Consider the following 27,961-nt stretch of genomic DNA (forward strand, 5'->3'; position numbering starts at 1 on the left):
GTCTCCCTTACAGCCTTGCAGCGATTAGAAAGCTCCTGCTTTCTGCTAAAAGGGCCATCGGGCTGCTCTGTAAGCACATCATCCTTCCACCCCTGGTCATGCGGCTCCCACCGCTGCCCGCGGTGCCGCCGTGAGTGGGGGTGGGCCGGGAGGGAACTTAGCTCCAGTCTGGGCAGGTGGTCCTTCTGTCTGGCGTCTTCGTGCATCTCCAAGGACCCCCTTCTCTCTCCCTGTGTTGCCCTCCTCAGTCATATGGTCTTGTTCTTCTTGCATTCACTCTCTTGTTTTGGTGAAGCCCAGAAGAGGTGTCTGGAAGATCATTCTTTAAAGGACATTGCAAAGCTGAAAATATCTTCACTTTGCCCTCACACTTGATCTGTAGTTTGCCTGGGCATAGAATTCTAGGTCTGAAGCCTCTTCCTTCGGACTCTGAAGGCACTGCTCCCCTTTCTCCTCCCTCCTAGGAGTGCTGTGAAGAAATCCATGCCATTCTAATTTCTAATCTTTTACAAGTAACGGGGGTGTTTTCCTCCCTGGAAGTTTTTAAGATGTTAGGAAAGTTATGACCAACCTAGATAGCATATTCAAAAGCAGAGACATTACTTTGCCAACAAAGGTCTGTCTAGTCAAGGCTATGGTTTTTCCAGTAGTCATGTATGGATGTGAGAATTGGACTGTGAAGAAAGCTGAGCACGAAAAAATTGATGCTTTTGAACTGTGGTGTTGGAGAAGACTCTTGAGAGTCCCTTGGACTGCAAGGAGATCCAACCAGTCCATTCTGAAGGAGATCAGCCCTGGGATTTCTTTGGAAGGAATGATGCTAAAGCTGAAACTCCAGTACTTTGGCCACCTCATGCGAAGAGTTGACTCATTGGAAAAGACTGATGCTGGGAGGGATTGGGGGCAAGAGGAGAAGGGGACGGCAGAGGATGAGATGGCTGGATGGCATCACTGACTCAATGGACGTGAGTCTGAGTTAACTCCAGGAGTTGGTGATGGACAGGGAGGCCTGACATGCTGCAATACATGGGGTCACAAAGAGTCGGACACGACTGAGCGACTGATCTGATCTCATCTGATCTGGGGATATCCCTGGTGGTCCAGTGGTGAAGAATCCGCCTGCCAATGCAGGGAACACAGGTTTGATCCCTGGTCCGGGAAGATCTCACGTGCCATGGAGCAACAAAGCTCATGGGCCACTACTGAGCCCTAGTGCTACAGCTACTGAAGCCCAGGCACCCTAGAGCTGTTCTCAACAGCAAGAGAACCCACCACACTGAAAATCCCACACACCGTAACGAAGAGTAGACCCTGTTGGCTGCAACTAGGAAAAGCCCGTGTGCAGCAACGAAGACCCAGCACAGTCAAAAATAATTAATTAAACAAAAAAGACTCCAAAACAGTGTCCAGTGCAGGGTGCACGGGCTCAGTCCCTGGTTGGGGAACTAAGATTCCATGTGCTGTGCTTCGTGGCCAAAAAAGTTAAAACTTTAATAAAAATTAAGATCTGAAGTTTCACAATGTGGTGCTTCCATGTTCCTTTGTTTTTATTGATTGTGTGTATTGTGTCCCACACTCAGAAGGCCCTCAATCTGGAAATTCCTGTACTTCAGTCCTAGCAAAAGATGTCATTATTTCACCAGTCGTTTCTGCTGATGACTTGTCCCTGAGCAAACTCCCTACTGGTTTGCTCTTGCTGCTGCTGCTGCTAAGTCGCTTCAGTCGTGTCTGACTCTGCGATCCCATAGACGGCAGCCCACCAGGCTCCCCCGTCCCTGGGATTCTCCAGGCAAGAACACTGGAGTGGGTTGCCATTTCCTTCTCCAATGCATGAAAAGTGAAAATGAAGTCGCTCAGCCGTGTCCGACTCTTAGCGACCCCGTGGACTGCAGCCTACCAGGCTCCTCCATCCATGGGATTTTCCAGGCAAGAGTACTGGAGTGGGGTGCCATTGCCTTCTCTTGGCTCTTTCTAAAGTCCTCAATTTAGGCTGTCAGAGGTTGAGCCTGGCCCTTGAATGCTCACATGTCCTCTTTCCCATCTTCACTGCTCTGCTTCTGTGGTATTTGAGGCTTTCATTTCTGCTACCATAGTGCTCGTTTCCAGGAGCACTTTCTTCTTGTACAGATGTTCCTTTCTAGAGAACAGAAGGGTCTCCTCATGCTTCATCTTCTTGGGAGACTGGGGATGTGAGTGCTGTGTCCTGCTCAGTCGCTGTGCTTTGGGTCCTTCTTCCTGTTTCTTTTGGCTTTCTGAGGTGTCAGGTGATGTTTGTCTGTCTCCTGGAGACAGAAACGATAGACCAGATGGCTGTTTGTGAGTAGGGCTTGTCAAACTTGAGCTTGACACTGGGGCTCCTTGGGAGGGGCTTTCGCGGGGGAACCCCATCACCCATGTCTCCAAGTCCTTCCTTTGCGGTTGGTCAGGCTCCCTGGGGAGGGCCTTCCAGTCTTCTGCCTGGAGCATGTAAGCCTTGCTGCCAGTATTACAGGAGCCAAAGAGGAAAACTCTCCAAGCCAGGCTTCAGCAGTACATGAACCATGAACTTCTAAACGTTCAAGCTGGTTTTAGAAAAGGCAGAGGAACCAGAGATCAAATTGCCAACATCCGCTGGATCATCGAAAAAGCAAGAGAGTTCCAGAAAAACATCTATGTCTGCTTTATTGACTATGCCAAAGCCTTTGACTGTGTGGATCACAACAAACTGTGGAAAATTCTGAAAGAGATGGGAATACCAGACCACCTGACCTGCCTCTTGAGAAACCTGGATGCAGGTCAGGAAGCAACACTTCGAACTGGACATGGAACAACAGACTGGTTCCAAATAGGAAAAGGAGTACGTCAAGGCTGTATATTGTCACCCTGCTTATTTAACTTCTATGCAGAGTACATCATGAGAAACGCTGGGCTGGAGGAAGCACAAGCTGGAATCAAGATTGCTGGGAGAAATATCAATAACCTCAGATATGCAGATGACACCACCTTATGGCAGAAAGTAAAGAAGAACTAAAGAGCCTCTTGATGAAAGTGAAAGAAGAGAGTAAAAAAGTTGGCTTAAAGCTCAACATTCAGAAAACGAAGATCATGGAATCTGGTCCCATCAGTTCAGTTCAGTTCAGTTCATTCGCTCAGTCGTGTCCAACTCTGTGACCCCATGAACCGCAGCACACCAGGCCTCCCTGTCCATCACCAACTCCCGGAGTCCACCCAAACCCATGTCCATTGAGTCAGTTACGCCATCCAACCATTTCATCCTCTGTCATCCCCTTCTCCTCCTGCCCTCAATCTTTCCCAGCATCAGGGTCTTTCCAAATGAGTCAGTTCTTCGCATCAGGTGGCCAAAGTATTAGAGTTTCTGCTTCAACATCAGTCCTTCCAATGAACACCCAGGACTGATCTCCCTTAGGATGGACTGGTTGGATCTCCTTGCAGTCCAAGGGACTCTCAAGAGTCTTCTCCAACACCACCAATTGAAGTTCAAAAGCTTCAATTCTTTGGCACTCAGCTTTCTTTATAGTCCAACTCTCACATCCATACATGACCACTGGAAAAACAATAGCCTTGACTAGACAGACCTTTGTTGGCAAAGTAATGTCTCTGCTTTTTAATATGCTGTCTAGGTTGGTCATAACTTTCCTTCCCAGGAGTAAGTGTCTTTTAATTTCATGGCTGCAATCACCATCTGCAGTGATTTTGGAGCCCAGAAAAATGAAGTCTGCCACTGTTTCCACTGTTTCCCCATCTATTTGCCATGAAATGATGGGACCAGATGCCATGATCTTAGTTTTCTGAATGTTGAGCTATAAGCCAACTTTTTCACTCTCCACTTTCACTTCCATCAAGAGGCTCTTTAGTTCTTCACTTTCTGCTATAAGGGTGGTGTCATCTGCATATCTGAGGTTATTGATATTTCTCCTGGCAATCTGGATTCCAGCTTGTGCTTCCTCCAGCCCAGTGTTTCTCGTGATGTACTCTGCATATAAGTTAAATAAGCGTGGTGACAATATACAGCCTTGATGTGCTCCTTTTCCTATTTGGAACCAGTCTGTTGTTCCATGTCCAGTTCGAAGTGTTGCTTCCTGACCTGCATACAGGTTTCTCAAGAGGCAGGTGAGGTGGTCTGGTATTCCCATCTCTTTCAGAATTTTCCACAGTTTGTTGTGATCCACACAGTCAAAGGCTTTGGCATAGTCAATAAAGCAGAAATAGATGTTTTTCTGGAACTCTCTTGCTTTTTCGATGATCCAGCGGATGTTGGCAATTTGATCTCTGGTTCCTCTGCCTTTTCTAAAACCAACTTGAACATCTGGAAGTTCACGGTTCACATATTGCTGAAGCCTGGCTTGGAGAATTTTAAGCATTACTTGACTAGTGTGTGAGATGAGTGCAATTGTGCAGTAGTTTGAGCATTCTTTGGCATTGCCTTTCTTTGGGATTGGAATGAAAACTGACTTTTTCCAGTCCTGTGGCCACTGCTGAGTTTTCCAAATTTGCTGGCATATTGAGTGCAGCACTTTCACAGCATCGTCTTTCAGGATTTTAAATAGCTCAACTGGAATTCCGTCACCTCCACTAGCTTTGTTCATAGTGATGCTTCCTAAGGCCCACTTCACATTCCAGGATGTCTGGCTCTAGGTGAGTGATCACACCATCGTGATTATCTGGGTCATGAAGCTCTTTTTTGTACAGTTCTTCTGTTTATTCTTGCCACCTCTTCTTAATATCTTCTGCTTCTGTTAGTTCCCTACCATGTCTGTCCTTTATTGCACCCATCTTTGCATGAAATGTCCCCTTGGTATCTCTAATTTTCTTGAAGAGATCTCTAGTCTTTCCCATTCTATTGTTTTCCTCTATTTCTTTGCATTGATTGCTGAGGAAGGCTTTCTTATCTCTCCTTGCTATTCTTTGCAACTCTGCATTCAAATGGGTGTATCTTTCCTTTTCTCCTTTGCTGTTCACTTCCCTTCTTTTCACAGCTATTTGTAAGGCCTCCTCAGACAGCCATTTTGCTTTTTTGCATTTCTTTTTCTTGGGGATGGTCTTGATTACTGTCTCCTGTACAGTGTCACGAACTTCCATCCATAGTTCATCAGGCACTCTGTCTATCAGATCTAGTCCCTTAAATCTATTTCTCACTTCCACTAGATAGTCATACGGGATTTGATTTAGGTCATACCTGAATGCTCTAGTGGTTTTCTCCACTTTCTTCAATTTAAGTCTGAATTTGGCAGTAAGGAGTTCATGATCTGAGCCGCAGTCAGCTCCCAGTCTTGTTTTTGCTGACTGTATAGCTTCTCCGTCTTTGGCTGCAAAGAATATAATCAATCTGATTTTGGTGTTGCCCATCTGGTGATGTCCATGTGTAGAGTCTTCTCTTGTGTTGTTGGAAGAGGGTGTTTGCTATGACGAGTGCGTTCTCTTGGCACAGCTCTATTAGCCTTTGCCCTACTTCATTCTGTACTCCCAAGGCCAAATCTACCTGTTACTCCAGGTGTTTCTTGACTTCCTACTTTTGCATTCCAGTCCCCTATAATGAAAAGGACATCTTTTTTGGTGTTAGTTCTAGAAGGCCTTGTAGGTCTTCATAGAACTGTTCAGCTTCTTCAGCACTTCATGGCAAATAGATGGGGAAACAGTGGAAACAGTGTCAGACTTTATTTTTCTGCGCTCCAAAATCACTGCAGATGGTGATTGCAGCCATGAAATTAAAAGACACTTACTCCTGGGAAGGAAAGTTATGACCAACCTAGACAGCATATTAAAAAGCAGAGACATTACTTTGCCAACAAAGGTCTGTCTAGTCAAGGCTATGGTTTTTCCAGTGGTCATGTATGGATGTGAGAGTTGGACTATAAAGAAAGCTGAGTGCCAAAGAATTGAAGCTTTTGAACTTCAATTGGTGGTGTTGGAGAAGACTCTTGAGAGTCCCTTGGACTGCAAGGAGATCCAACCAGTCCATCCTAAGGGAGATCAGTCCTGGGTGTTCATTGGAAGGACTGATGTTGAAGCAGAAACTCCAATAGTTTGGCCACCTGATGCGAAGAACTGACTCATTTGGAAAGACCCTGATGCTGGGAAAGATTGAGGGCAGGAGGAGAAGGGGATGACAGAGGATTAGATGGTTGGATGGCATAACCAACTCAATGGACATGGGTTTGGGTGGACTCCGGGAGTTGGTGATGGACAGGGAGGCCTGGTGTGCTGCGGTTCATGGGGTCACAAAGAGTCAGAGAAGACTGAGCAACTGAACTGAACTGAATGTGGTCCTTTCCTCCAGTGAGATGTGCATACAAGGGATGCAGCTACTGCTATCTAATTGATAAGCCATGTCATGTCCTACTCTTTGCAACGCTATGGACTATAGCCTGACAGTCTCCTCTGTCCATAGGATTGGGTTGCCATTTACCTGCCTTTTAAAAGAACTATCTAGGAGAGGTGTGAAGCTGAAGTTCCAGTACTTTGGCCACCCGATGTGAAGAGCCAAGTCATTGGAAAAGCCCCTCATGCTGGGAAAGATTGAAGGCAGGAGGAGAAGGGGACGACAGAGGATGAGACGGTTGGATGGCAGCACCAACTCAATGGACATGAGTTTGCAAGCTCAGGAGTTGGTGATGAATAGAGAAACCTGCCATGCTGCAGTCCATGGGGTCGCAAAGAATGGGACACGACTGAGCAGCTAGACTGAACTGAGGAGAGGTGTCACTATGGACTGGTAGCAAGCTCTGAACTGTCCCCCTGTGTGCAGACTACAGGCTGATGGGCTCCTGATACTGAACAGTTTCTGTGGCTGGTCTTACAGGCTGCCAAGCAGATCAAGGCGTGACTGCCAGTAGCAGCCCGCTGCCCACGGGATGGCAGAGGCCGAGGGCGGCTCTGGGGAGGCTTGATAACTTGTCTGCTGCATGTGTGCCATCCTGGGCTCTTCACTCAACACTCTCCACACCCCGCCCTGCCGAGCACCCCCTGCCCTTCCTTCCTCTCTTAAGTCCTGCCTCTCCGAGTCGCTCTGCATCCCCGCGCCCGTCCCCTACGGGGGACCACGAGAGCCGGGTGGGGCCCTCCAGGCACGCATCATGCTTGTCCCTCAGGGAAAGTGCCCGGTTGAAGTGCCCCGCTTGCGGCGAGTGCGGGGGGCCACCTTCGTGCTGGTCCTGGGCGGGGGCTCACCTCTTTTGTCCCTGCAGCGCAGGCACAGCACGAAGCCTGCAAGGGAGCCGAGCTTGGAGCCTTTGGAGGTGGCAGTGACCTCGGGAACCCAGAGGTGGCCCGGGCTCAGCGGTGCCACTTCCTGGCTAAAGCACTGGGCCTGAGCCCAGCCCATAATGCTGCTCGCACCTCTGGCCTGGTCGCCCAGCCTGACATCCTGTGACTAAGGAGGAAAGGGCCAGGTGACCCTGCAAGTCCAGTGAAACAGCCCGTCTGGAGTGCCCCCACCCTGGCCCTGGTGTCCCTGTCTGCAGGGGGAACTTTACCCCCCATTCTGCCGCCTGACGAGAGAGCTCCCTCCTGAGATGTTCCCCCAAGGGTCAGCTAAGCTGAAGCCCAGCAGGGTGAATGGTCCCAGACCCAGGGATGGTCAGAGCACAATCTTTCCATGCTGCCCATCTCACCTCCTCTGTCTTCTCTGCCAGTCGCCTTTCTCTAGTAAAGGTCAGGATGCCAAGGGCTTACTTAGGCCTATTTAGAAAATTTGAGATTCGGCCCTGACCATCCCTGGGTGGGAACAGCCAGAAGGTGTCTGGGGGGCTCGAACTTAATTCTGGCTCAGCCTCTTGGAGCCTTTTGTTGATTGGCAGGGACTATGTGGCTGAGTACCCCCATGGCGGCCAAGGTGTAAAAATGCCCTCATCCCACTCACACCTGACCGCATCTGGACTGAAGGCCTGGTGATAGGAGGAAAGGCAGTTACAAAACTGTGACACTGACTTTATGGCCAGGGAGCGAGAGCAGCACTCTGACTCCCCGGAAGGGAGCATTTTGGACCCCGGGAGATGTAGGGGTGCGGCGGGAGGCACGGCGTTCATGCTTTCTGTCCCCACAGTGTAGTGCTACCACTCGAATACTGCAGTGACTGCAGCCAACCTCTGACCTGCGGCTGGCCTGTCATCGCTGCCCCCCTGCCCATGTGGCTGTGGCTACCACTCGAATACTGCAGTGACTGCAGCCAACCTCTGACCTGCGGCTGGCCTGTCATCGCGGCCCCCTGCCCATGTGGCCGTGGCCAGGTGCTGGACTCTTCTGCTGGGTCTCGGGTCACCAGCAGCAGCTCTGACACACACACCTCATTTCAGTCTGCCTAGTACACAGTCACGGCTTCTCATGCCCCAGGGCCCCCGTACCAGTAGTCTGCCTAGTACACAGTCATGGCTTCTCATGCCCCAGCGCCCCCAGTCTGCCTAGTACACAGTCATGGCTTCTCATGCCCCGGGGCTCCCGTAACAGTAGTCTGCCTAGTACACAGTTATGGCTTCTCATGCCCCAGCGCCCCCAGTCTGCCTAGTACACAGTCATGGCTTCTCATGCCCCAGCGCCCCCAGTCTGCCTAGTACACAGTCATGGCTTCTCATGCCCCGGGGCCCCCGTACCAGTAGTCTGCCTAGTACACAGTCATGGCTTCTCATGCCCCAGCGCCCCCAGTCTGCCTAGTACACAACCATGGCTTCTCATGCCCCGGGGCCCCCAGTCTGCCTAGTACACAGTCATGGCTTCTCGTGCCCCGGGGCCCCCGTAACAGTAGAGGCTGTAAGTACCCAGTGACACCTGTGGTTTAACTAAATCAGGCTGTTCATTTCTATAAACAGATTTTATGATTGTAATTCACATGCCATACACTTCACCCATTTACAGTGAACGATTCACTGGTTTACAAGACGTTTACAGAGTTGTGCAAGCATCACCACGTCAAGTTTAAAACACTGTCATCACTGCATAAAAAAGCCCTGCCCTTTAGCAGTGCCCACCGCCCCCTTCTGCAGCTGCTGGCAACCACCACTCTACTTTCTGCCTCTATGGCTTTGCCCGCTCTGGACATTTACTGTACATAGAATCGTGCCCATTCATAGAGTACAGCTGTGTCATGGTGAAGGGGCTTGCGTAACTCAATAAAGCTGTGAGCCATGCCATGCCAACCCAACATGGATGGTCATAGTGGAGAGTTCTGACAAAACATGGTTCACTGGAGGAGGAAATGGCAAACCACTCCACTATTTTTGCTGTGAGAACCTCATGAACAGTATGAAAAGGGCAAAAAGATATGACACTGGAAGATGAGCCCCTCAGGTCAGAAGTTGTCCAATATGCTACTGGGAAAGAATGGAGGACAAGTACTAACAGCTCCAGAAAGAATGAAGCAGCTGGGCCAACGCAAAACAACACTCAGTTGTGGATGTGTCTGGGGATGAAAGTAAAATTCGATGCTGCGAAGAACAGTATTGTATAGGAACCTAGAATATTCGATCCATGAATCAAGGTAAGTGGGATGTGGTCAAGCAGGAGATGGCAAGAATGAACATCGACATCTTAGGAATCAGTGAACTACAAGGGACAGGAATGGATGAATTTAGTTCAGTTCCCCATTGTATCTACTACTGTGGGCAAGAATCCTTCAAAAGAAAAGGAGTAGCCTTCATTGTCAACAAAAGACTCCGAAATACAGTACTTTGGTGCAATCTCAAAAATGACAGAATGATCTTAGTCTGTTGCCAAGGCAAACAATTCGATATCACAGTAATCCAAGTCTGTGCCCCAACCAATGACGCCAAAGAAGCTGAAGTTGACCAGTTCTATGAAGACCTACAAGACCTTCTAACACCCAAAAAAAAAAAAAGATGTCCTTTTCATCATAGGGGGTTGGAATGCAAAAGTAGGAAGACAAGAGATACCTGGAGTCACAGGCAAGTTTGGCCTTGGAATACAAGATGAAGCAGGGCAAAGGGCAAAAGAGTTTTGCCAAGAGAACACACTGGTCATAGCAAACAATCTCTTCCAACAACACAAGACAACTCTACACATGGACATCACCAAATGGACAATACTGAAATCACACTGATTATTTTCTTTGCAGCCGAAGATTGGAACATCTCTATACAGTCATGGAAAGCAAGACCTGGAGCTGACTGGCTCAGATCAGGAGCTCCTTATTGCAAAATTCAGGTTTAAATTGAAGAAAGTAGAGAAAACCACTAGGCCATTCAGGTATGACCTAAATCAAATCCCTTATGATTATATAGTGGAGGTGATGAATACATTCAAGGAACTAGATCTGGTAGACAGAGTGCCTGAAGAACTATGGACAGAGGTTCATAACACTGTACAGGAGGCAGTGACCAAAACCATCTCAAAGAAGAGGAAATGCAAGAAGGCAAAATGGTTGTCTGAGGAGGTCTTACAAATAGCTGAGGAAAGAAGAGAAGCAAAAAGCAAGGGAGAAATGGAAAGATATACCCAACTGAATGCAGAGTTCCAGAGAATAGCAAAGAGAAATAAGAAGGCCTTCTTAAAAGGACAATGAAAACAAGTTAGAGGAAAACAAGAATGGGAAAGATGAGAGATCTCTTCAAGAAAATTGGAGAGATCAAGATAAAGGACAGAAACAATAAGGACCTAACGGAAGCAGAAGAGATTCAGAAGAACTATTTTTCTTTAAAGTCTTAATTTCTGAGATAACTATGATGGTGTAGTTACTCACCTAGAGCCAGACAGACTAGAGTGTGAAGTCAAGTGTGCCTTAGGAAGCATTACTGTGAACAAAGCTAGTGGAGGTGATGGAATTCCAGCTGAGCTATTTAAATTCTTAAAAGATGACGCTGTTAAAGTGCTGCACTCAATATGTCAACAAATTTGAAAAATTCAATACTGGAATTGGCTGCAGGACTGGAAAAGGTCAGTTTTCATTCCAATCCCAAAGAAAGGCAATGCCAAAGAATGCTCAAACTACCACACAATTGCATTCATCTCACATGCTAGAAAAGTAATGCTCAAAATTCTCCAAGTTAAGCTTCAGCAGTACTTGAATCGAGAACTTCCAGATGTACCAGCTGGGTTTTGAAGAGGCAGAGGAACCAGAGATCAAATTGCCAACACTGGCTGGATCATACGCTAAGCAAGGGAATTCCAGAAAAACATCTACTTCTGCTTCATTAGCTATGCTAAAGCCTTTGACTGTGTGGATCACAACAAACTGTGAAAAATTCTTCAAGAGATGGAGTACCAGACCACCTTACCTGTTTCCTGAGAAACATGTATGCAGGTCAAGAAGAAATAGTTAGAACCGGACATGGAACAACAGACTGGTTCAAAATTGGGAAAGGAGTAAGACAAGGCTGTATATTGTCACTCTGATTATTTAACTTATATGCAGAGTAAATCATGTAAAATGCCAGGCTGGATGAATCACAGGCTAGAATCAGGATTGCCAGGAGAAATAACATCAGATATGCAGATGACACCACACTTATGGCAGAAAGCAAAGAGGAACCAAAGAGCCTCTTGATGAAGGTGAAAGAGGAGAGTGAAAAAGCTGGCGTAAAACTCAACATTCAAAAAATTAAGATCATGGCATCCAGTGCCCTCACTCCATGGCAAATAGAAGGGGGAAAAGTGGAAGCAGTGACAAACTTCATTTTCTTGGGCTCCAAAATTACTGTGGACAGTGACTGCAGCCATGAAATTAAAAGATGCTTGGTTCTTGGAAGGAAAGTTATGAGAAACCTAGACAGTGTATTCAAGAACAGAGACATCACTGTGCTGACAAAGGTGTGTACAGTCAAACCTATGGGTTTTCAGTAGTCATGTACGGATGTGAGAGTTGGACTATAAAAAAAGGCTGAGTGCAAAAGAACTGATGCTTTTGAACTGTGGTGCTGGAGAAGGCTCTTGAGAGTCCCTTGGACAGTGAGGAGATGAAACCAGTCAATCCTAAAGGAAATCAACCCTGAAAATATCCATTGGAAGAACTGATGGTGAAGCTGAAGCTCTAATACTTTGGCCACCTGATGCGGAAAGCCACAACACTGGAAAAGACACTGATGCTGAGAAAGACTGAAGGCCAAAGGGGAAGAGGGCAGCAGAGGATGAGATGGTTAGATAGCATCACCAACTCAGTGGACATGAATTTAAACAAACTCCAGGAGATAGTGAAAGACAGGGAAGCCTGGCGTTCATGAGGTCAGATAGTAGGACACAACTTAACTGAGCCGCATCCTAACAGATGTCTCATGGCGCCACTGAGCTGCGTTTCCCTGGTGATAGGCTCCCCACTCCAGTATTCTTGGGCTTCCCTGGTGGCTCAGCTGGTGAAGAATCCGCCTGCAGTGTGGGAGACCTGCGTTTGATCCCTGGGTTGGAAAGATCCCCTGGAGAAGGGAAAGGCTACCCACTCCAGTATTCTGACCTGGAGAATTCCATGGGGTCGCAAAGAGTCGGACACGAATGAACGACTTTCAGTGACTAATAATGTTGAACGTTTTTTGTGTGTTCATCGGCCATCTGTATATTTTTGTTGTAGAAATGTCTGTTCAATCCTTTGCTCTTTGTTAACTGTCTTTGTATCACTGAGTTTGTGAACATTAGTAAAGGGAAACCATTTAAAACAGAGTTGGAAGGCCAGAAGAGGGAGCTCTCAGACACTTGACTGTCAATTACAGACCTAGAGAGAAGGATCACCACCAACAGGAAAAAATCCTCCATGACAAGTCCCAACAGGAAAGACGCTCCCTGCATCTCTTACAGGAAATAAGGACTCCAGCTACTAGGCCAAGGAGAGCCTGTCATCACCCTGAACTCTCATTTGCCTCCAATTGACTTTTCTTCAGAACTCCTCCCAACTTCCTCTTTTTCTCTGTAAAATAGAGAAAAATGGTGAGTTCACTTCAGTTCAGTCACTCAGTCGTGTCCAACTCTTTGCAACACCATGAACCGCAGCACGCCAGGCCTCCCTGTCCATCACCAACTCCCAGAGTTCACTCAAACTCATGTCCATTGAGTCATGAGTCTCATAAAATAGACAAAAATGGTAAGATGACTGTTATTTTGGTTAGCAAGTAGAAAGTATTCTTTATATCTTCTAGACACAAGACCCTTTTCAAATGTATGACTTGTGAGACTTTTTCTCTCATTCTGTGAGATAGCTTTTCACTCTCTTTAGGTTTTCCTCTGAAACATAAAAGCTTTTAATTTGGGTGAAGTCTATATGTTTTTTTTTCTTTTGTCCATAAATTATTTCATGAAGGATAGCAGCCACCTACTTCAACACTAGCCCTGGAGTGTTAGAAAAAAATTCTTTCATGTTGGAGCCGTTCCCATTTGGATGCCTGTCACAGCACCGTAGCCCACACTAAGACAGAGTCTACTGTGGTAAAATCTCTTCTTATCTCTTTGTAGGAAAATGTCTTTATTCTATCCTTCAGTTCAGTTCAGTTCAGTCACTCAGTCGTGTCCGACTCTTTGTGACCCCATGAATCGCAGCACGCCAGGCCTCCCTGTCCATCACCAACTCCTGGAGTTCACTCAGACTCAGGTCCATCAAATCAGTGATGCCATCCAGCCATCTCATCCTCTGTCGTCCCCTTCTCCTCCTGCCCCCAATCCCTCCCAGTATCAGAGTCTTTTCCAGTGAGTCAACTCTTCGCATGAGGTGGCCAAAGTACTGGAGTTTCAGCTTTAGCATCATTCCTTCCAAAGAACACCCAGGACTGATCGATCTCCTTTAGAATGGACTGGTTGGATCTCCTTGCAGTCCAAGGGACTCTCAACAGTCTTCTCCAACACCAGAGTTCAAAAGCATCAATTTTTTCGTGCTCAGCTTTCTTCACAGTGCAATTCTCACATCCATACATGACTACTGGAAAAACCATAGCCTTGACTAGACAGACATTTGTTGGCAAAGTAATGTCTCTGCTTTTGAATATGCTATCTAGGTTGGTCATAACTTTGCTTCCAAGGAGTAAACGTCTTTTAATTTCATGGCTGCAGTCACCATCTGCAGTGATTTTGGAGCCCCCCAAAATAAAGTCTGACACTGTTTCCACTGTTTCCCCATCTATTTCCCATGAAGTGATGGGACCAGATGCCATGATCTTAGTTTTCTGAATGTTGAGCTATAAGCCAACTTTTTCACTCTCCACTTTCACTTTCATCAAGAGGCTTTTTAGTTCCTCTTCACTTTCTGCCATAAGGGTGGTGTCATCTGCATATCTGAGGTTATTGATATTTCTCCCAGCAATCTTGATTCCAGCTTGTGCTTCTTCCAGCCCAGCGTTTCTCATGATGTACTCTGCATAGAAGTTAAATAAGCAGGGTGACAATATATAGCCTTGACGTACTCCTTTTCCTATTTGGAACCAGTCTGTTGTTCCATGTCCAGTTCTAACTGTTGCTTCCTGACCTGCATATAGGTTTCTCAAGAGGCAGGTGAGGTGGTCTGGTATTCCCATCTCTTTCAGAATTTTCCACAGTTTATTGTGATCTACACAGCCAAAGGCTTCGGCATATGCCGGGAGCCGGTGAGGCATTCCACTCGTGACAAAGGTCATGAGGAAGGAGGCTTGGCATACGCAAAGGCAGGATCGAGCCTCAGGGGTCCCCCCGGATATTCTCGAACATCTACCCCCAAAAAAACCAGAGTCTGCCTACTTTATTGCTTTGTGCTCTCACCTCTGACTTTACTGGGGGCTGTCCCCCACCACCATCTCGCTCTCTCTGTCAAAGAGTTAACTTACAGCTCCAACTAATAAAGTTCCTGGGCAATTAGGAGTGTTTAAATCCAAACCCCTCAGATGGCTCTCTAACTCGCCTGACAAGATTACCCGGACTCCTACAGCTATGCAAACGATTGTTTACAGTCTCCCAGCCTCGAGAGGCACGGGAAGCTTAAGATATTCAAATAGTTTAGTACCTGTCAGAGAGTTAGAAACTGTCAGAATAAACTAGTAAAGGATTTCATTGATGAGCCAATGCTTGTTGCCAAGTTTTCACATCCCCTAAATTGTATCCTTGAATATGTATTAATTAATAGTTGGTATGTAGAAAAAATAAGTAGTGGCCTTGGTGTTAGTAACTTTAGACCCTTAAGGTAATAAATTCTTTCCTTTGTTGTAAACCCATTACACATCCGCCCTATAGGAATGCAATTTTATCTTCGGAAGATGGCGCCAAACCTTAAAATAATTACTCTTAGAGAAAATAAGTCTTTGTTGATAAGTCCTTGTCAAGAGTCATAAAATGTTAATAGGCCTTCTGGCCAGAAGATGATGTAAATCACCTAAACCATTTGTATACGATAAATTTGCAGGAAAGAAACCCTGGTTTTTGATAAGGATCAAAAACTGCTGACTTTGCATCCCCTATTGTCCTCTATGTGTAACTTAGGGTATAAAAGCCCCTGTTGAAAATAAAGCTACGGGCCTTGCCCACCAATGCTTGGTCTCCCCATGTCATTCTTCCCTTTAACTTCCAGCTGAGTCTCCATCTGGAGCGCGGAACCCACCACGCTTACTAATTATGCCTGGGCTTCTAAGATCCGACCGGGGAGGCCTCAGTGTCTCCTCTCCTTCGGGAGAACGGAAGGACGCCTGTGGCCTACATAAGTGGTGCAAACTTCTTGTCTTGAAGTTTTATTGGTCTCCCGCGTAAACCAAGCTACTCAGCCTCTTTTCTCCACTGAATTTTCCTACTGAGCTATCCTCATTCTATTACTCTTTATATCTTTGATAAATATGTAAATAGTCGCCGACTCCATCTCCCCTTCAAATACCCTGGATCAGCCGGGGCTGGACCTCGGCAGGCATAGTCAATAAAGCAGAAATAGATGTTTTTCTGGAACTCTATTGCTTTTTCCATTAGCCTGGAAATGAAATTTTGCTGAGTATTAAATTCTAATTTGGATTTTATTATTTACTTGAAAACATCCATTTTGCTTTTCATTTGTAGGTGATTTTTTTTTCTTTTTGGCTGCCCCATGCAACTTGCGGGGTCATAGTTCTCCTGGTCATGGACCAGGAATGAAGCCCAAGCCCCAGCAGTGAGAGGTCTGAGCCCTAACCACTGGGCAACCAGGTAGTCCCATGTAGGCTATCTTCTTATCTTCACCCTCAAATTTCCAGAATTTGCGCAAGAATACAAATGGAGGCTAATAATAGGTTTCCAAACATTTGAAATTTATAAATCAAAGTAAGGAAATCCTTTCATTGTTAGAATTTGCATGTGCTCGTGCCAAGTTTCCTCAGTTGTGCCCAGCTCTTTGTGGCCCCGTGGAAGGCGGCCTGCCAGGCTCCTCTGTCCATGGCATTCTCCAGGCAAGAGTACTGGAGTGGGTGGCCATACTCTCCTCCAGGGGAGCTTCCTAATCCAGGGATCAAACTCACATTTCTTTTGTCTCCAGCATTGGCAGGCAGATTCTTTACCACTAGCACCACCAATTACATCTTGTTTTATAAAAATAAAACTATTCACATCTAGTATTCAATAGATATCTAGTTACCAACGTAAAGAGTCAGTATTATGCTTCACTTGTTATATCTAGACCTATAAATACATAAACTTGAGTGACAGGAACTGTTCCTAATTGTTGCGAAACCGCCCTCAGCCACTTAGTGCAGCTGCTGTGACTGATGCTGCAGGCGCTTCATGAGCACCTCTGGCCGTGAAATGGGAGGAAGGGAAACAGAAAGCATTAATAGATGTTTGTCACAGTGCTCAGCAGGGGGAAACTCAGTTACTTGATGCCTCTAAAAGGAAGCATTTTGTTAATAAATTATCTTTCCCTTGTCTAAGCACATCTGCCTCTCAACTCCTCCACACTGCAAAACAGTATTAACTCTGAATTCTCCGTGACATTTAAATCAAGTCCCCCTAAAACCAAATGCTCTTACTGAGTTCATGATTAATCTCTCCACCCCAAACTTCCCTTTCTTGTGCCCTCTGACCTCAGTACTATACTAACTGAACACTAACCAAGTAAGTCAGATGACTAAGATGGATGCTGTTGATAAAGGGGTTAATGTACTAAAACTGCTGCTGTAGACATCATTAATGTACAAACTCAGGTTATTTCTCCAGGGTAAGATGAGCTCACAGACCCCTGAACCATGGACCATCTGGCCTGAGAACGTAAACCAGAGACATCCTGACTCCTAAAACTAGATCCAGAAATGTCACAAAATGAATCTCAACCTTTCTTTTTTAAAAAAATCTTTTTTTTTTTTACTCCCCTAACTCAAAAACCAAGTTGGTCAGTGGCTTATCAGAGCTGGTCTGAGTGGATCTGTGATTGTCTCTAACTCCTTTGCTGAAGTGAAGTGAAGTTGCTCAGTCGTGTCCGACTCTTTGCGACCCCGTGGGACTGTAGCCTGCCAGGCTCCTCTGTCCATGGGATTCTCCAGGCAAGAATACTGGAGTGGGTTACCATTTCCTTCTCCAGGGGATCTTCCCAACCCAGGGATCGAACCCGGGTCTTCCGCATTGGAGGCAGATGCTTTAACCTCTGAGCCACCAGGGAAGCCCAAACTCCTTTGCTCGGTGTCCTGCAAACACCCTGTCAGGGAGTTTGGCTTTCTCTGGTTACACCTGAACATTGCCCTGAGCTCTGACTTCAGGTCACAGGGAGTCCACAGGCAGTTTTGGCTAGAAAGCCACTGCCTCCAGCTCAGAGTCCAGGACCCAGCTGTGGCTCGAGGTCCTGTCACTCAGGAGTGGGCACACCCTGCCTGTCCCGCAGCCTGAGACACAGCAGGAAGGGCCAAAGGTCAAGGGCACGCCTGCGCCTAGAGTAGAGAAGACCAAGGTAGTGTAGGCCGGCGGACAGCTCCGCCAAGAGCCCTGCAGGCCAGCACCATGGACGGGTGGGCCAGTGCACTCGCACAAGCCCCTGGCGGTCCCTCTTGGCATTCGGGTGTCCCAACCAGCTGTAAGTCGTCAGGCCCCGGGCTTGGGGGGCAGAGGAGAGCAGGCCACGAAAGTTCCCACCCGCATGGCTCAGCTAGCCCCGGAGCAACTGCTCTCAGATATTCCGGGGCTACTTCTGTCAACTACCAATGGGCACTTGCCAAGAGCATTTGCCAGCGACTGAACAAGGGCATTTGCCATCTGCGTCTGCGGAGTTCCAACCCTGTGCTACTGCAGCTGCCAACCTTCATTCTGGGTGGAGAGTGAGGCACTGTGTGCTCCAGGGAAACTGGTGTAACAGGTCTTTACACAGGTATTTTCAGAAACTGATTTCATGACCCCAGTCCTTCCATCTCTTCAAATCTAGAAAAGCACCAAATCCCTTCACCCTGACATTAGCTCCTCATGACTAACAGAAAAACTTTTGTAAAGTGAGCACTTGATTGCAGTGACCTCCCCGTTCACCAAAATCTTACATATTGACCTTCCCCCACTGCCTCTTTGGAACAATTTCTCAGAGGTAGTCTCCCCCAGCTGCAGTCTTCATTTTGCCCCAAATAAAACTTAACTTGAAACTTTCACATCGTGCATCTTTTTAGTCAACAATTCCTACAGGTTGAGGCGGCACAGGCGGAAAAAGGATCAGGACCTGCATCCCAAACCCTTCTCCCAGCCCTGTGCCGCCTCCGCCTATCCTCCGGAACCCTTCTTCCGCCCCCTCCTCCCTAAACCGCAGGCCCGTCGCCCCGCCCACTTCCGCCGCCTGGCGTGGTCTCGCGATACCTGCGTGGTCTCGCGACCCGGGCCGGTGGGCGGGGCGGGCCCTGACTGGCGCTGCCGGGGGCGGCTCCGCGGGGCGGGCCCTCCGCGCGAGCGGGCGGAGGGTACAGTTGTCCACGCGAGCGCCATGGCCGCCTTACGTGCCCTGCTGCCCCGCGTCCGCGCCCCGCTGCGGCCCTGGCTCTTCTGCCCGGTGCAGCGCTCCTTCGCCTCGAGTGAGTGCGGGGCCGCGGGGGCGGGCCGTGGTTGGAGTCCCCGGGCCGGGACCCCTGGGCCGCACCGCGCCCCTGCCGAGAAGCGTCCAGCTGACTCCCCCGCCCAGCACCTCCTTCCTGAGCGCGCGGAGCCCTGGGATCACTAGCATCTCGACCCCGGGGACTCGGGACTGAGTGCCAAGACCTCTGGCCACTTCAGCATTTGGAGTGAAAGCCCTCAGACTTGAGAGGCCGCGCGCTCCGCGCATCTGCAATTGGAAGGGGTCGCGCGTGCTGTCCTGTGGTGGCTCCTGCCCAGCCTCCCAGGTCCACTGCTTCTCCCTCAGGTTCTGCCTGCCCCAGCCCCAGGCAGCCGGGTACACCCCGCCCCCCGCCCCTCCACCACCCCGTATTTCCCAGGAAGTCTTGGCCATGTCTCTGGGAACGAGTCTCTGCAGCCTCTTCCTTCACCTGTGTGTCCACTTAACCTAGCTGTTAACTGGTGTTGATGTTCCCTGAGTTCCTTTTGACCACCTGCTTCTGCATCCTGGCCTGTACCCAGCAGTCTTTTTTGGTCTTGTATGTGGGGTGTGGGGGATGCTGCCTACACATGGGTGATTTCAGACACTCCCCAGCAAGCCCACCGGGTAGGTACCCCGTTCAAGGAAGCAGCTGTCTTGGATAAGCTTCCCCCTACCAAGGTCATTCTGGCTCCCAGGATTGAGCAGGCTGCCCCTCCTGGTCTGGCAGTTGCCCTTTGCCTGTGTGCCCTTCACCCAGTTGGCATGTTTAAAGAGGGAGTTTCCTCGTTTCTTGTTTCTACAGGATCCCAGGCGTCTCCAGCACAGGTTCGGGGAGATGCCAACCAAGACATTCAGAAGGAAGGCTGCTGGTCATTGCTGGGGCTGTTGGGCTGTCTTAACTTAAGGAAACATTCCAACATCTGTGAAAGCAGAGAGCCCTGCAGAAGGCCCCCATGCAGTGCGAGCTGCAGCACCAGGGACTGGGCAGGGCCCTCAGGTGTCGGGGTCACCCTGTCCAGTGGCGGAATACATCCCCCAGTTTGATGCCTGTTAGTGGAAATCCCGGTTTCCCGTTTCTTCCCAGGCGCAGCCTTTGAGTACATTATCACAGCAAAGAAGGGAAGGAACAGCAACGTGGGGTTGATCCAGCTGAACCGCCCCAAGGCCCTCAATGCGCTCTGCAACGGCCTGATCGTGGAGCTCAACCAGGCACTGCAGGCCTTCGAGGAAGACCCAGCCGTGGGGGCCATTGTCCTCACAGGCGGGGAGAAGGTATTTGCAGGTGAGCTGCTCAGCATGGTGGCAGACCACCAGTTATGTGATCACACCTGTGGTGTGGCAGGCAGCCTTATACCTCCATGAAGGCATCAGGCAAGTTCTGCAACTTGGGGATTTATTTACATAAGGTAGACCAAGCCCTGCGCTGCTTGAAGGGGCCTCTCTGGTGTTGAATGTTGAGCCTGCTCAGAGGCAGGCAGGTCCCGGGTGAGAGGGACTAGAGAGCGAGCCCTGCTTTCCCTGGCCCCGGGTCTGTTTCCTGTCCACGTCCCTCTGCGCTACTCCGCCACCTCGTATTGCCCGGCGTTGCACTGGGCCCCCGGCCCAGCTGTGCGTCCATGTGGCCTTTCCCCAAAGCCCCGGTGCTCCCCTTGGAACACTCAGCAGTTGCCTCTTGTAACTGGAACGTCATTTCCCACCACCCAGCTGGAGCCGACATCAAGGAAATGCAGAGCTTCACGTTCCAGAACTGTTACTCTGGCGGGTTTTTGAGCCACTGGGACCAGCTCACACGTGTCAAGAAGCCAGTCATAGCTGCTGTCAATGGCTATGCCGTGAGTGTTCCCCCGACGCCACCTCCTTGCACTCAGAGCACCCGAAGGAACTGTATTTGTACAGTAGCACCGGTTTTTATTTGGAGGAGGCTGTGTCTCGTTCAGTGATACAAAAGAGCCAAAACCTGTAAAGGGCGTTTAGCATCTGCTCTGTGGGAGGGGGTTCAGCTGTTGGCCTTTGGATTCCCCTGTTAGTAAAGCCCCCTAGTCTTCAGCATGGTCCCTAAGACTCCCCAGGAGCCGTCTCCCCCTCTGCAAGGCTAAGGGCACGTATGTTGGCTTTCTGTGCAGTTTTGATGACTTTCCAACCTGCACTGCCTTATGAATTAACTCCTGCTACCGTTGAAAGCTCTGGGTGCCCCATTTGGTGCGTCGGGGTCTCCTGCAGGCACCTGGATGACTCAGGGGCTCTGGGACTGGCTTTGGCCTTTACAGAAGTGAGAAGGACCTTTCAACTCATGGTTCCTTAGTAAAGCTTCCTTCGGGTGAGCGGGTCAGCGGGCAGAGTGTGTTGGAACACAGCGGCCTCTCAGTCCTCCCCTCTCTTGGCTGCCTTTTAGCTTCCTCAGCCGAGTGGAGTGGCCACGATAGATAATGTAGGACACACAAGGCCAGAAGCATTTGCTGTCTGGCCCTTGCCAGAAGCCTGGCAGAATTAACTGTGTATATAATTTATGGAAACAGTTACCTGACTTGCCATCTCTGTGTTGACATCTGATGTACCCCAGACCGTGTTCCTTTTTAATAGAAAATTTAAATGAGCAAATGGAGTGATTTTTAACTGGGGTCCTCTTGCGGTGCCTCTTGTTTTGCAGCTTGGTGGTGGCTGTGAACTTGCTATGATGTGTGACATCATTTATGCTGGAGAGAAAGCCCAGTTTGGGCAGCCGGAGATTCTAATAGGAACCATCCCAGGTAAAGGCTCTAGAGTCAGCTCTTCAAGTCATCGGCCCAAATCTGCCCTCTGCCAGGCATCTGGGCTGTCTCAGCGTCAGACAGAAACAGTGGGACTGTCGTGTGAACCTGGCTGCACTACCTTCCGTGCGGGGCGGGGCGCGGCCTGGGGCCTGGAGCCCTGCTGGCTCCTCTGGGCTGGCCACACACTGGCTTCCGACCGCAGTGACTCTTGCTGCTGAGCATCCGTGGTGGGTCCTTGTAGGTCAGCATCTCAGAGAAGAAAACACGGTGACCACGGGCCAGCACTGAGGGCTCCTGTTTCAGTGGCCAGAGCGAGACCTGTGGCCTCAGCAGGTTCAGAGCAGGGGATCATATCCCCCACGGGAGGGCGACGGGAGCAGTAGGCCAGCAGTGATGCCTCTGCCCCTCGGCCCACCTGACGAGAGCTACAGGCTGTGTCCCCACAAAGTCTCTACCCCGGGTGTGGAGCTTGGAGCCCAGGGTCTCTCTCAGGCCAGTGGGCCAGGCGGTGAGCAGGGTGGGGTCCGCTGAGGGTGACCACCAGGCTCTTCCCATCCCAGTGCCCAAGGTCCCCACCGTGTTGAGGTAGCGCCCGAGTCTGCTGGACCGTGGGTGCCTCCCTCAGGTGGCCGCTTGCCTCGCCCTGGCAGCCCTGGGGTTCACTGTGGGCAGGTGAATGGGCAGACCAGTCTTTCCAGTCAGAGGCCGTTGAGTGGGCGGGAGGGGGAGCAGGGCCCGTGGAGGCGAAGTCCACGTAGGGCTAGACGCGAAGAGCCTGAGAGGAGCGCATCCCCAGGCCCGTGAGGCAGGGGCCGTGCCCTCGTCCCACTCTGGGAGCAGAGCCGGTTGTGAGCGGAGGCCGCCCCCAGCTGCCCCCCAGGGTGGGTCAGGTCAGGGTCTGCGAGCTCCACGCATCCATCCAGAGTCTGACTCCTGCACAAGAGGCGCTGGTACAAGGGGCCCAGGGCATGAGGCAGGGGCCTGAGTGTGGGAAGGAGGTTCCCTTGTGATGTCTGGGTCTCCCCCAGTTCTGCCCACCCCCTAACCGAGTGCTGTAGGTCTTCCGGCCCTAGACACTTGCCAGCAGCATGTCTGTGGCTTCTTGGCCACAGAGAGGCATGCCCAGCAGCCCTCTGCCCCTGCAGGTGCCGGCGGCACCCAGAGACTGACCCGTGCCGTCGGAAAGTCACTGGCCATGGAGATGGTCCTCACTGGTGACCGGATCTCAGCCCAGGATGCCAAGCAAGCAGGTACAGGGTGGGGCCGCCCCGTGGAGTTGCCCCCTTGACAGCTGGGTGGAGAGGGGAGGGCCTCACCCAGGGACTCCCACAGTGATCAGCACAGAGCTTTCTGGTGTCCTGCGAGTCCAGGATACTCACTGCCTGTGTCTCTTTGAAATAGTACCACGCACAGCAGAGTGACTCAGGTGTCCACGTGGATTAAAGACTAACAGTGAAAGCATTCCACTTCTCAGAACCAACTTGAACAGTGGGGGTCTCCAAGGCAGGCAGGCCCTCCCCTGGCCCCTCAGCGACCTTTGACTGTACGAGCCCCGTAACCTCGACAGCCAAGGGTGGCAGCCCCACCAGGGGATGCTGAGGACCTTTCCTGTGTCTGTTGGAGGCCTGCGCTGTGACAGAACTAGAACCAGCTGCTTCCACACGCTTACCTTTTGTGTTGCAGGTCTTGTAAGCAAAATTTTTCCTGTCGAGACAGTGGTTGAAGAAGCCATCCAATGTGCAGAAAAAATTGCCAGCAACTCTAAAATTGTAACAGCCATGGCCAAAGAATCAGTGAACGCAGGTAGGGAGGAGGGTGGAGAGGCCGCACAGGAGTAGTTGCGAGGCTTGACAGTTTGGTATCTGAATTGTGCATCTTAACTGATGTGGACAAAAACTGTTAGGACTCTCAGTATTTTGATTTTGGCTCTTTGTAGCATTCTCGTTTCTAGTTGCTCGCTCACAAATTCTGCTGAACTGGCCTGAGCTCCCCTTGGAAGCAGGACCGGAGAACTGGGCCAGGCTGGGGGCCAGTGCCGGCGAGCAGAGGCAGCCCGGGAGGGTCCCCTGCAGGACCTGGGAGAAAGGTTCCTCTCTACCACAGCCGCGCCTGACCGTCCAGGGGTGAGGCGGGGGCAGCTGCGCCCTCCCGGCTGAGGGTCTGGGCTCAGCAGCCACTCTTGGCCAGCAGAGCAGCTCTGACCACGCCTCTTGAGAATTGTTTGCATGTTAGCACAGCGATTTCATCTCAGCGTTGGAGTGAGGCTGTTCCTTCGCTTGTGCCGCCTGTGAGGGCAGTGAGTGTCCTTGGAGGGCCGCGCTGCCCCGACCCTGTCTCTGCTCCCTGGGCTCAGCCTTAAGTGCGTGGAGCATGCGGTGAGGCCCGGGGCGCCTGTCACCGCCTGGCACGGGTCACGGGGCCTGGCTGCAGGTGCTGCCGCAAAAGCTTCCACGAGCCTCGCACCCCCTCGCCTCTGCTGCAGACGCACCTGGGCCTCGCTCCTCGCTCCGTTCTGCCCACAGCTCCGTTTTCGGTGTCATCCGTAAACTTATTTGTCGTGCTTTTAGAGTCCACATTCCTGGGCTTCCTCAGCCCCCTCCTGACTGGACAGAGTTTTCCATCCCACCTTCCACTCCAGTCCCCACACAGGACACAGGGGGCCCGGGAGCAGCTGTTCACTGGGCTGCAGCCGGGGCGACACCCTGGAGAGGGAGGCTGCACTTTAATCCCACGACATCAAAGTGCACGTCGGTCCCCAGGCTGGTTCCCACCTCTAGAAAAAGTTCTGCACTCCCAAGTCTGTGTCTCAGGTCCTCACTGCAGGGTTTTCTTTTTCAGCTTTTGAAATGACATTAGCTGAGGGCGTTAAATTGGAGAAGAAGCTCTTCTACTCAACTTTTGCCACCGTGAGTAGCCTCGTTCACGTGGGGAATCACATGGTCTAGCTGTGAAAGTTCTGGAATTTGCTTGTAGATTTTATCACCATTTCTCTCTGGTCAGAACTCATAGCCTCCCTGTAGCTGGGCAGTGATGTTTGCAAATAAATGGGGCTTCCCTGGTGGCTCAGACCATAAAGAATCCACCTGCAGTGCGGGAGACCTGGGTTCAGTCCCTGGGTCGGTAATATCCCCTAGAGAAGGGAATGGCAACCCACTCCAGTATTCTTATCTGGAGAATCCCAAGGACAGAGGAGCCTGGCAGGCTACAGTCCACAGGGTCACACAGAGCCGGACACGACTGAGCAAATAAACAGCACAGTGTGTGGAAGTTCAAAGGACAAAAACTTCTACAGTTACTTCTTATTACAAAATGTTGAGGTCCTTTAATGGACCGGAACCTGGTGGTCTGGAGTCGACGATAAGAAAGTAAAGGAGAGAAAGAGGCTGATATTCCTTGGTTTACACAGAAAGCCAATAAAGGCCCTGCACGGGGCTTGCTCTGTTCACGGAGGCCTCAGGCGCCCTCTCGATGGGGTGAAGGCTCAGAGCACCTTCTCAAGAGGGTCTTAGAAGCCCGGGCTGGAAAGTGAACTCAGAGGGAGAAAGAGAGAGAGAGAGAGAGAACAACACGGGACCAGGGCGTTGATGGGGCACAGGCGTTTTCACCGCATGGTGTGGGCACAGGCATTTTCACCGCGTGGTGTGGGCACAGGCGTTTTCACCGCGTGGTGTGGACACAGGCGTTTTCACCGCGTGGTGTGGGCACAGGCGTTTTCACCGCGTGGTGTGGGCACAGGCGTTTTCACCGCGTGGTGTGGGCACAGGCGTTTTCACCGCGTGGTGTGGGCACAGGCGTTTTCACCGCGTGGTGTGGGCACAGGCGTTATCACCGCGTGGTGTGGGCATAGGCGTTTTCACCGCGTGGTGTGGGCACAGGCGTTTTCACCGCGTGGTGTGAGCACAGGTGTTTTCACCGCGTGGTGTGGGCATGTGTACTGTCTTACAAGGTAGTTACTCTCAGCAAAGATAAAGACTAAAATTCCAGACAACAAAACAGGCGATCCATATTAAAGAGAGACAGAGTTGTAAACAATCACTTCTACCGCGTGGTTCACAAGAAGGAAGAGGGTACTTATCACCATATAGAAACGCTAATGAAGGAAATACCTGGATTCCTGAGCCCCTGGGAAAGGCTTGCCTCTCCTCTTAATTCCTGAGTATTCAGGAATTGATAAGGAACAGAGAATTCCTGACAGATCCAAAACAGCACATAGGAAGCCTCCTGTTAAATGCTTCCTGACAACAAAAGATCTTAGGAATTGCACACTTAAATAGCAGTTCGTGTATTTGAAAGGCAGTCTATTTACCCATAATTTTCCTAGATTGTTCCAGTTACTTGGAATGGGGATCGAATATGTTTTAACTTGAAACCTTGGCACATTATTTTCTAGGGTATCTGCCAGTAACTTGAAGGAAGTCGGTCTTTTAATAGTCACTAAAATTCATCTCTTAATATCAGAAAGTCATAAATAGGTGTTTCATAAAAGAAAGATTAAAATGACTTTGGTTCTTGAGGTGCAGATATGTGTGTGTACATGTGTGTGTGTACATGTGTGTGCGCACATGTGAGTGCATATGTGTGGTGTGAGTGCATGCATATACTGTGTGTGTGTGCACTTGTGTGTGAGTGCATGTTGTGGTCTGAGTACATGCATGTGTGAGTACGTGTGTGTGCACACGTGTGGGTGCATGCATGTGGTATGAGTGCCTGTGTACATGTGCGAGTACGTGCCTGTGTGCACTTATCTGTGAGTGCATGCATCTGGTGTGAGTATTCATGTGTTGTGAGTGCCTGTGTGTGTGAGTGCATGTGTGTACTGTGAGTGCATTGTGTGCACGTGTGTGTGTGTGCACTTGGGGGTACATGTGTGTGGCGTGAGTACATGTGTGTGCACTTGTGTGTGAGTGCATGCATGTGGTATGAGTGTATTGTGTTGTGAGTGCATGTGTGTGCACATGTCAATGTATTCGTGTGTTGTGGGTGCCTGCGTGTGGTATGAATGTGTGTGTGCATGTGTGTGAGTGTTGCATGTGTACACTTGTGTGTGAGTACATGCATGTGTGTGAGTACTCATGTGTTGAGAGTACGTGTGTGTGTGTGTGTGTGTGAGGAAGGAGGGCCAAGGTAGAGCCTTTCCTCGTGTCCTGCTTCCTAACCCTCAGGACACCACCTGCCACAGACCATGACTAGACCCAGGTCATGGCCTGGTGAATGGCCAAGTACACGCACCTGCGGTTCTCTGTAGATGAGGGTGTACTCCACTCGAAGGTTAGTGGCCCCCGAAGGACGGTCACCACGGCAGGGCAGGGCTGTTTCCTGTGAAAATACCCATTCCCAGGCCTGCCCTCGCTGGTCAGGGACTTGGGTCATTCACCCTTGAGGTGATCCCACCACAGAACCTGTGGGTGAGGACGCTGAGGGCGGGAGGAGCCGGCAGGCAGTGAGCAGGCCCGGCCCCGGGAAAAGTCATCATCCACCCCTGCCTCTCCTCCCCACAGGAAGACCGGAAGGAAGGCATGGCCGCGTTTGTGGAGAAGAGAAAGGCCAACTTCAAAGACCAGTGACAGCTAGCGGCCTCTGCCTCGGCCACCCTTCCAGGAGGACGAGCAGCTTCAAAAGCTGATGAATCCTTCTGTCTTGTGTGAAGTGTTGGTGACGCACGGCTTCTCTCCAGCTCTGCGGGGTGGTGTGGGCTCACAGCCTGCCGGGGACGGATGGCCTTCACCCAGGGCTCACGGGACCCCGGCTTGGTCACTGTGCCGTTTGCAGCGGTGGGCGTAGCCGCTCAGAGTGAAGGCCTTGTTGCTGGGTCTCTAAAGAGACATGCTCTTGACCGACAGACTTCAGGTCACATTAGGCCTTGTTTTGGTCATTTCTGTTCTTTAGTGTTCCATCACTTTTTAAACACTTTTGTCTGTCATTCTAAGCAACAACATTCAAACAGAACAAGGTCCATGAAGGGCTCCCATCCTAGTCCGAGGGTGACTGCATGGCTCTTAGGATTTTTTGTGCCCACACGCTCACGTGTGAAACTCAGTTTTCTTTGTATGAAAATGGTTCTCCACATTTCTGCTTCTTTCGCACAAACGCACCCTGTTCTTTCATGACTGTGATTCGTTTTCATTCTAAAATAGATAACAAAAAACTTGCTGTTTTATCTATCCTTAAATGTACACCTCGCAGCGGTGTGCTCACAGTGTTTTCATGTGTCTCTATGCGGTTTCATCGCCCCAAACAGAAACTAAGCCTCAACACTAACTCCCTACCTGGCCCCCGCCTGCCCCCCGGATCCTGGGGACCTTTATTCCACTTTCTTTCTGTTGCCAAATTGAAT

The 27,961-nt window shown here is 50.0% G+C and overlaps 2 protein-coding genes and 1 non-coding gene across 3 annotated transcripts in view; 1 reads left to right on the top strand and 2 right to left on the bottom strand.

Moving 5' to 3' along the window:
- The window catches only part of LOC106700651 (uncharacterized), a 194,254-nt gene that overhangs the window by 113,765 nt on the left and 52,528 nt on the right, over positions 1-27,961 (bottom strand). The gene's annotated exons all lie outside the window — the stretch shown is intronic.
- TRNAW-CCA (transfer RNA tryptophan (anticodon CCA)) lies at positions 17,423-17,494 on the bottom strand. Its single transcript has one exon. It is a non-coding gene; the product is annotated as a tRNA-Trp (tRNA).
- On the top strand, positions 18,717-27,826 carry ECHS1 (enoyl-CoA hydratase, short chain 1). The gene is made up of 8 exons (XM_070363415.1): positions 18,717-18,875; positions 19,962-20,159; positions 20,582-20,709; positions 21,525-21,624; positions 22,773-22,877; positions 23,311-23,430; positions 24,466-24,533; positions 27,126-27,826. The coding sequence occupies exons 1-8, from the start codon at positions 18,788-18,790 to the stop codon at positions 27,189-27,191; spliced, it is 873 nt and encodes a 290-aa protein (XP_070219516.1). The 5' UTR covers positions 18,717-18,787; the 3' UTR covers positions 27,192-27,826.

Source organism: Bos mutus, chromosome 26 (assembly GCF_027580195.1).
Source record: "Bos mutus isolate GX-2022 chromosome 26, NWIPB_WYAK_1.1, whole genome shotgun sequence".
NCBI classification, from domain to species: Eukaryota; Metazoa; Chordata; class Mammalia; order Artiodactyla; family Bovidae; genus Bos; species Bos mutus.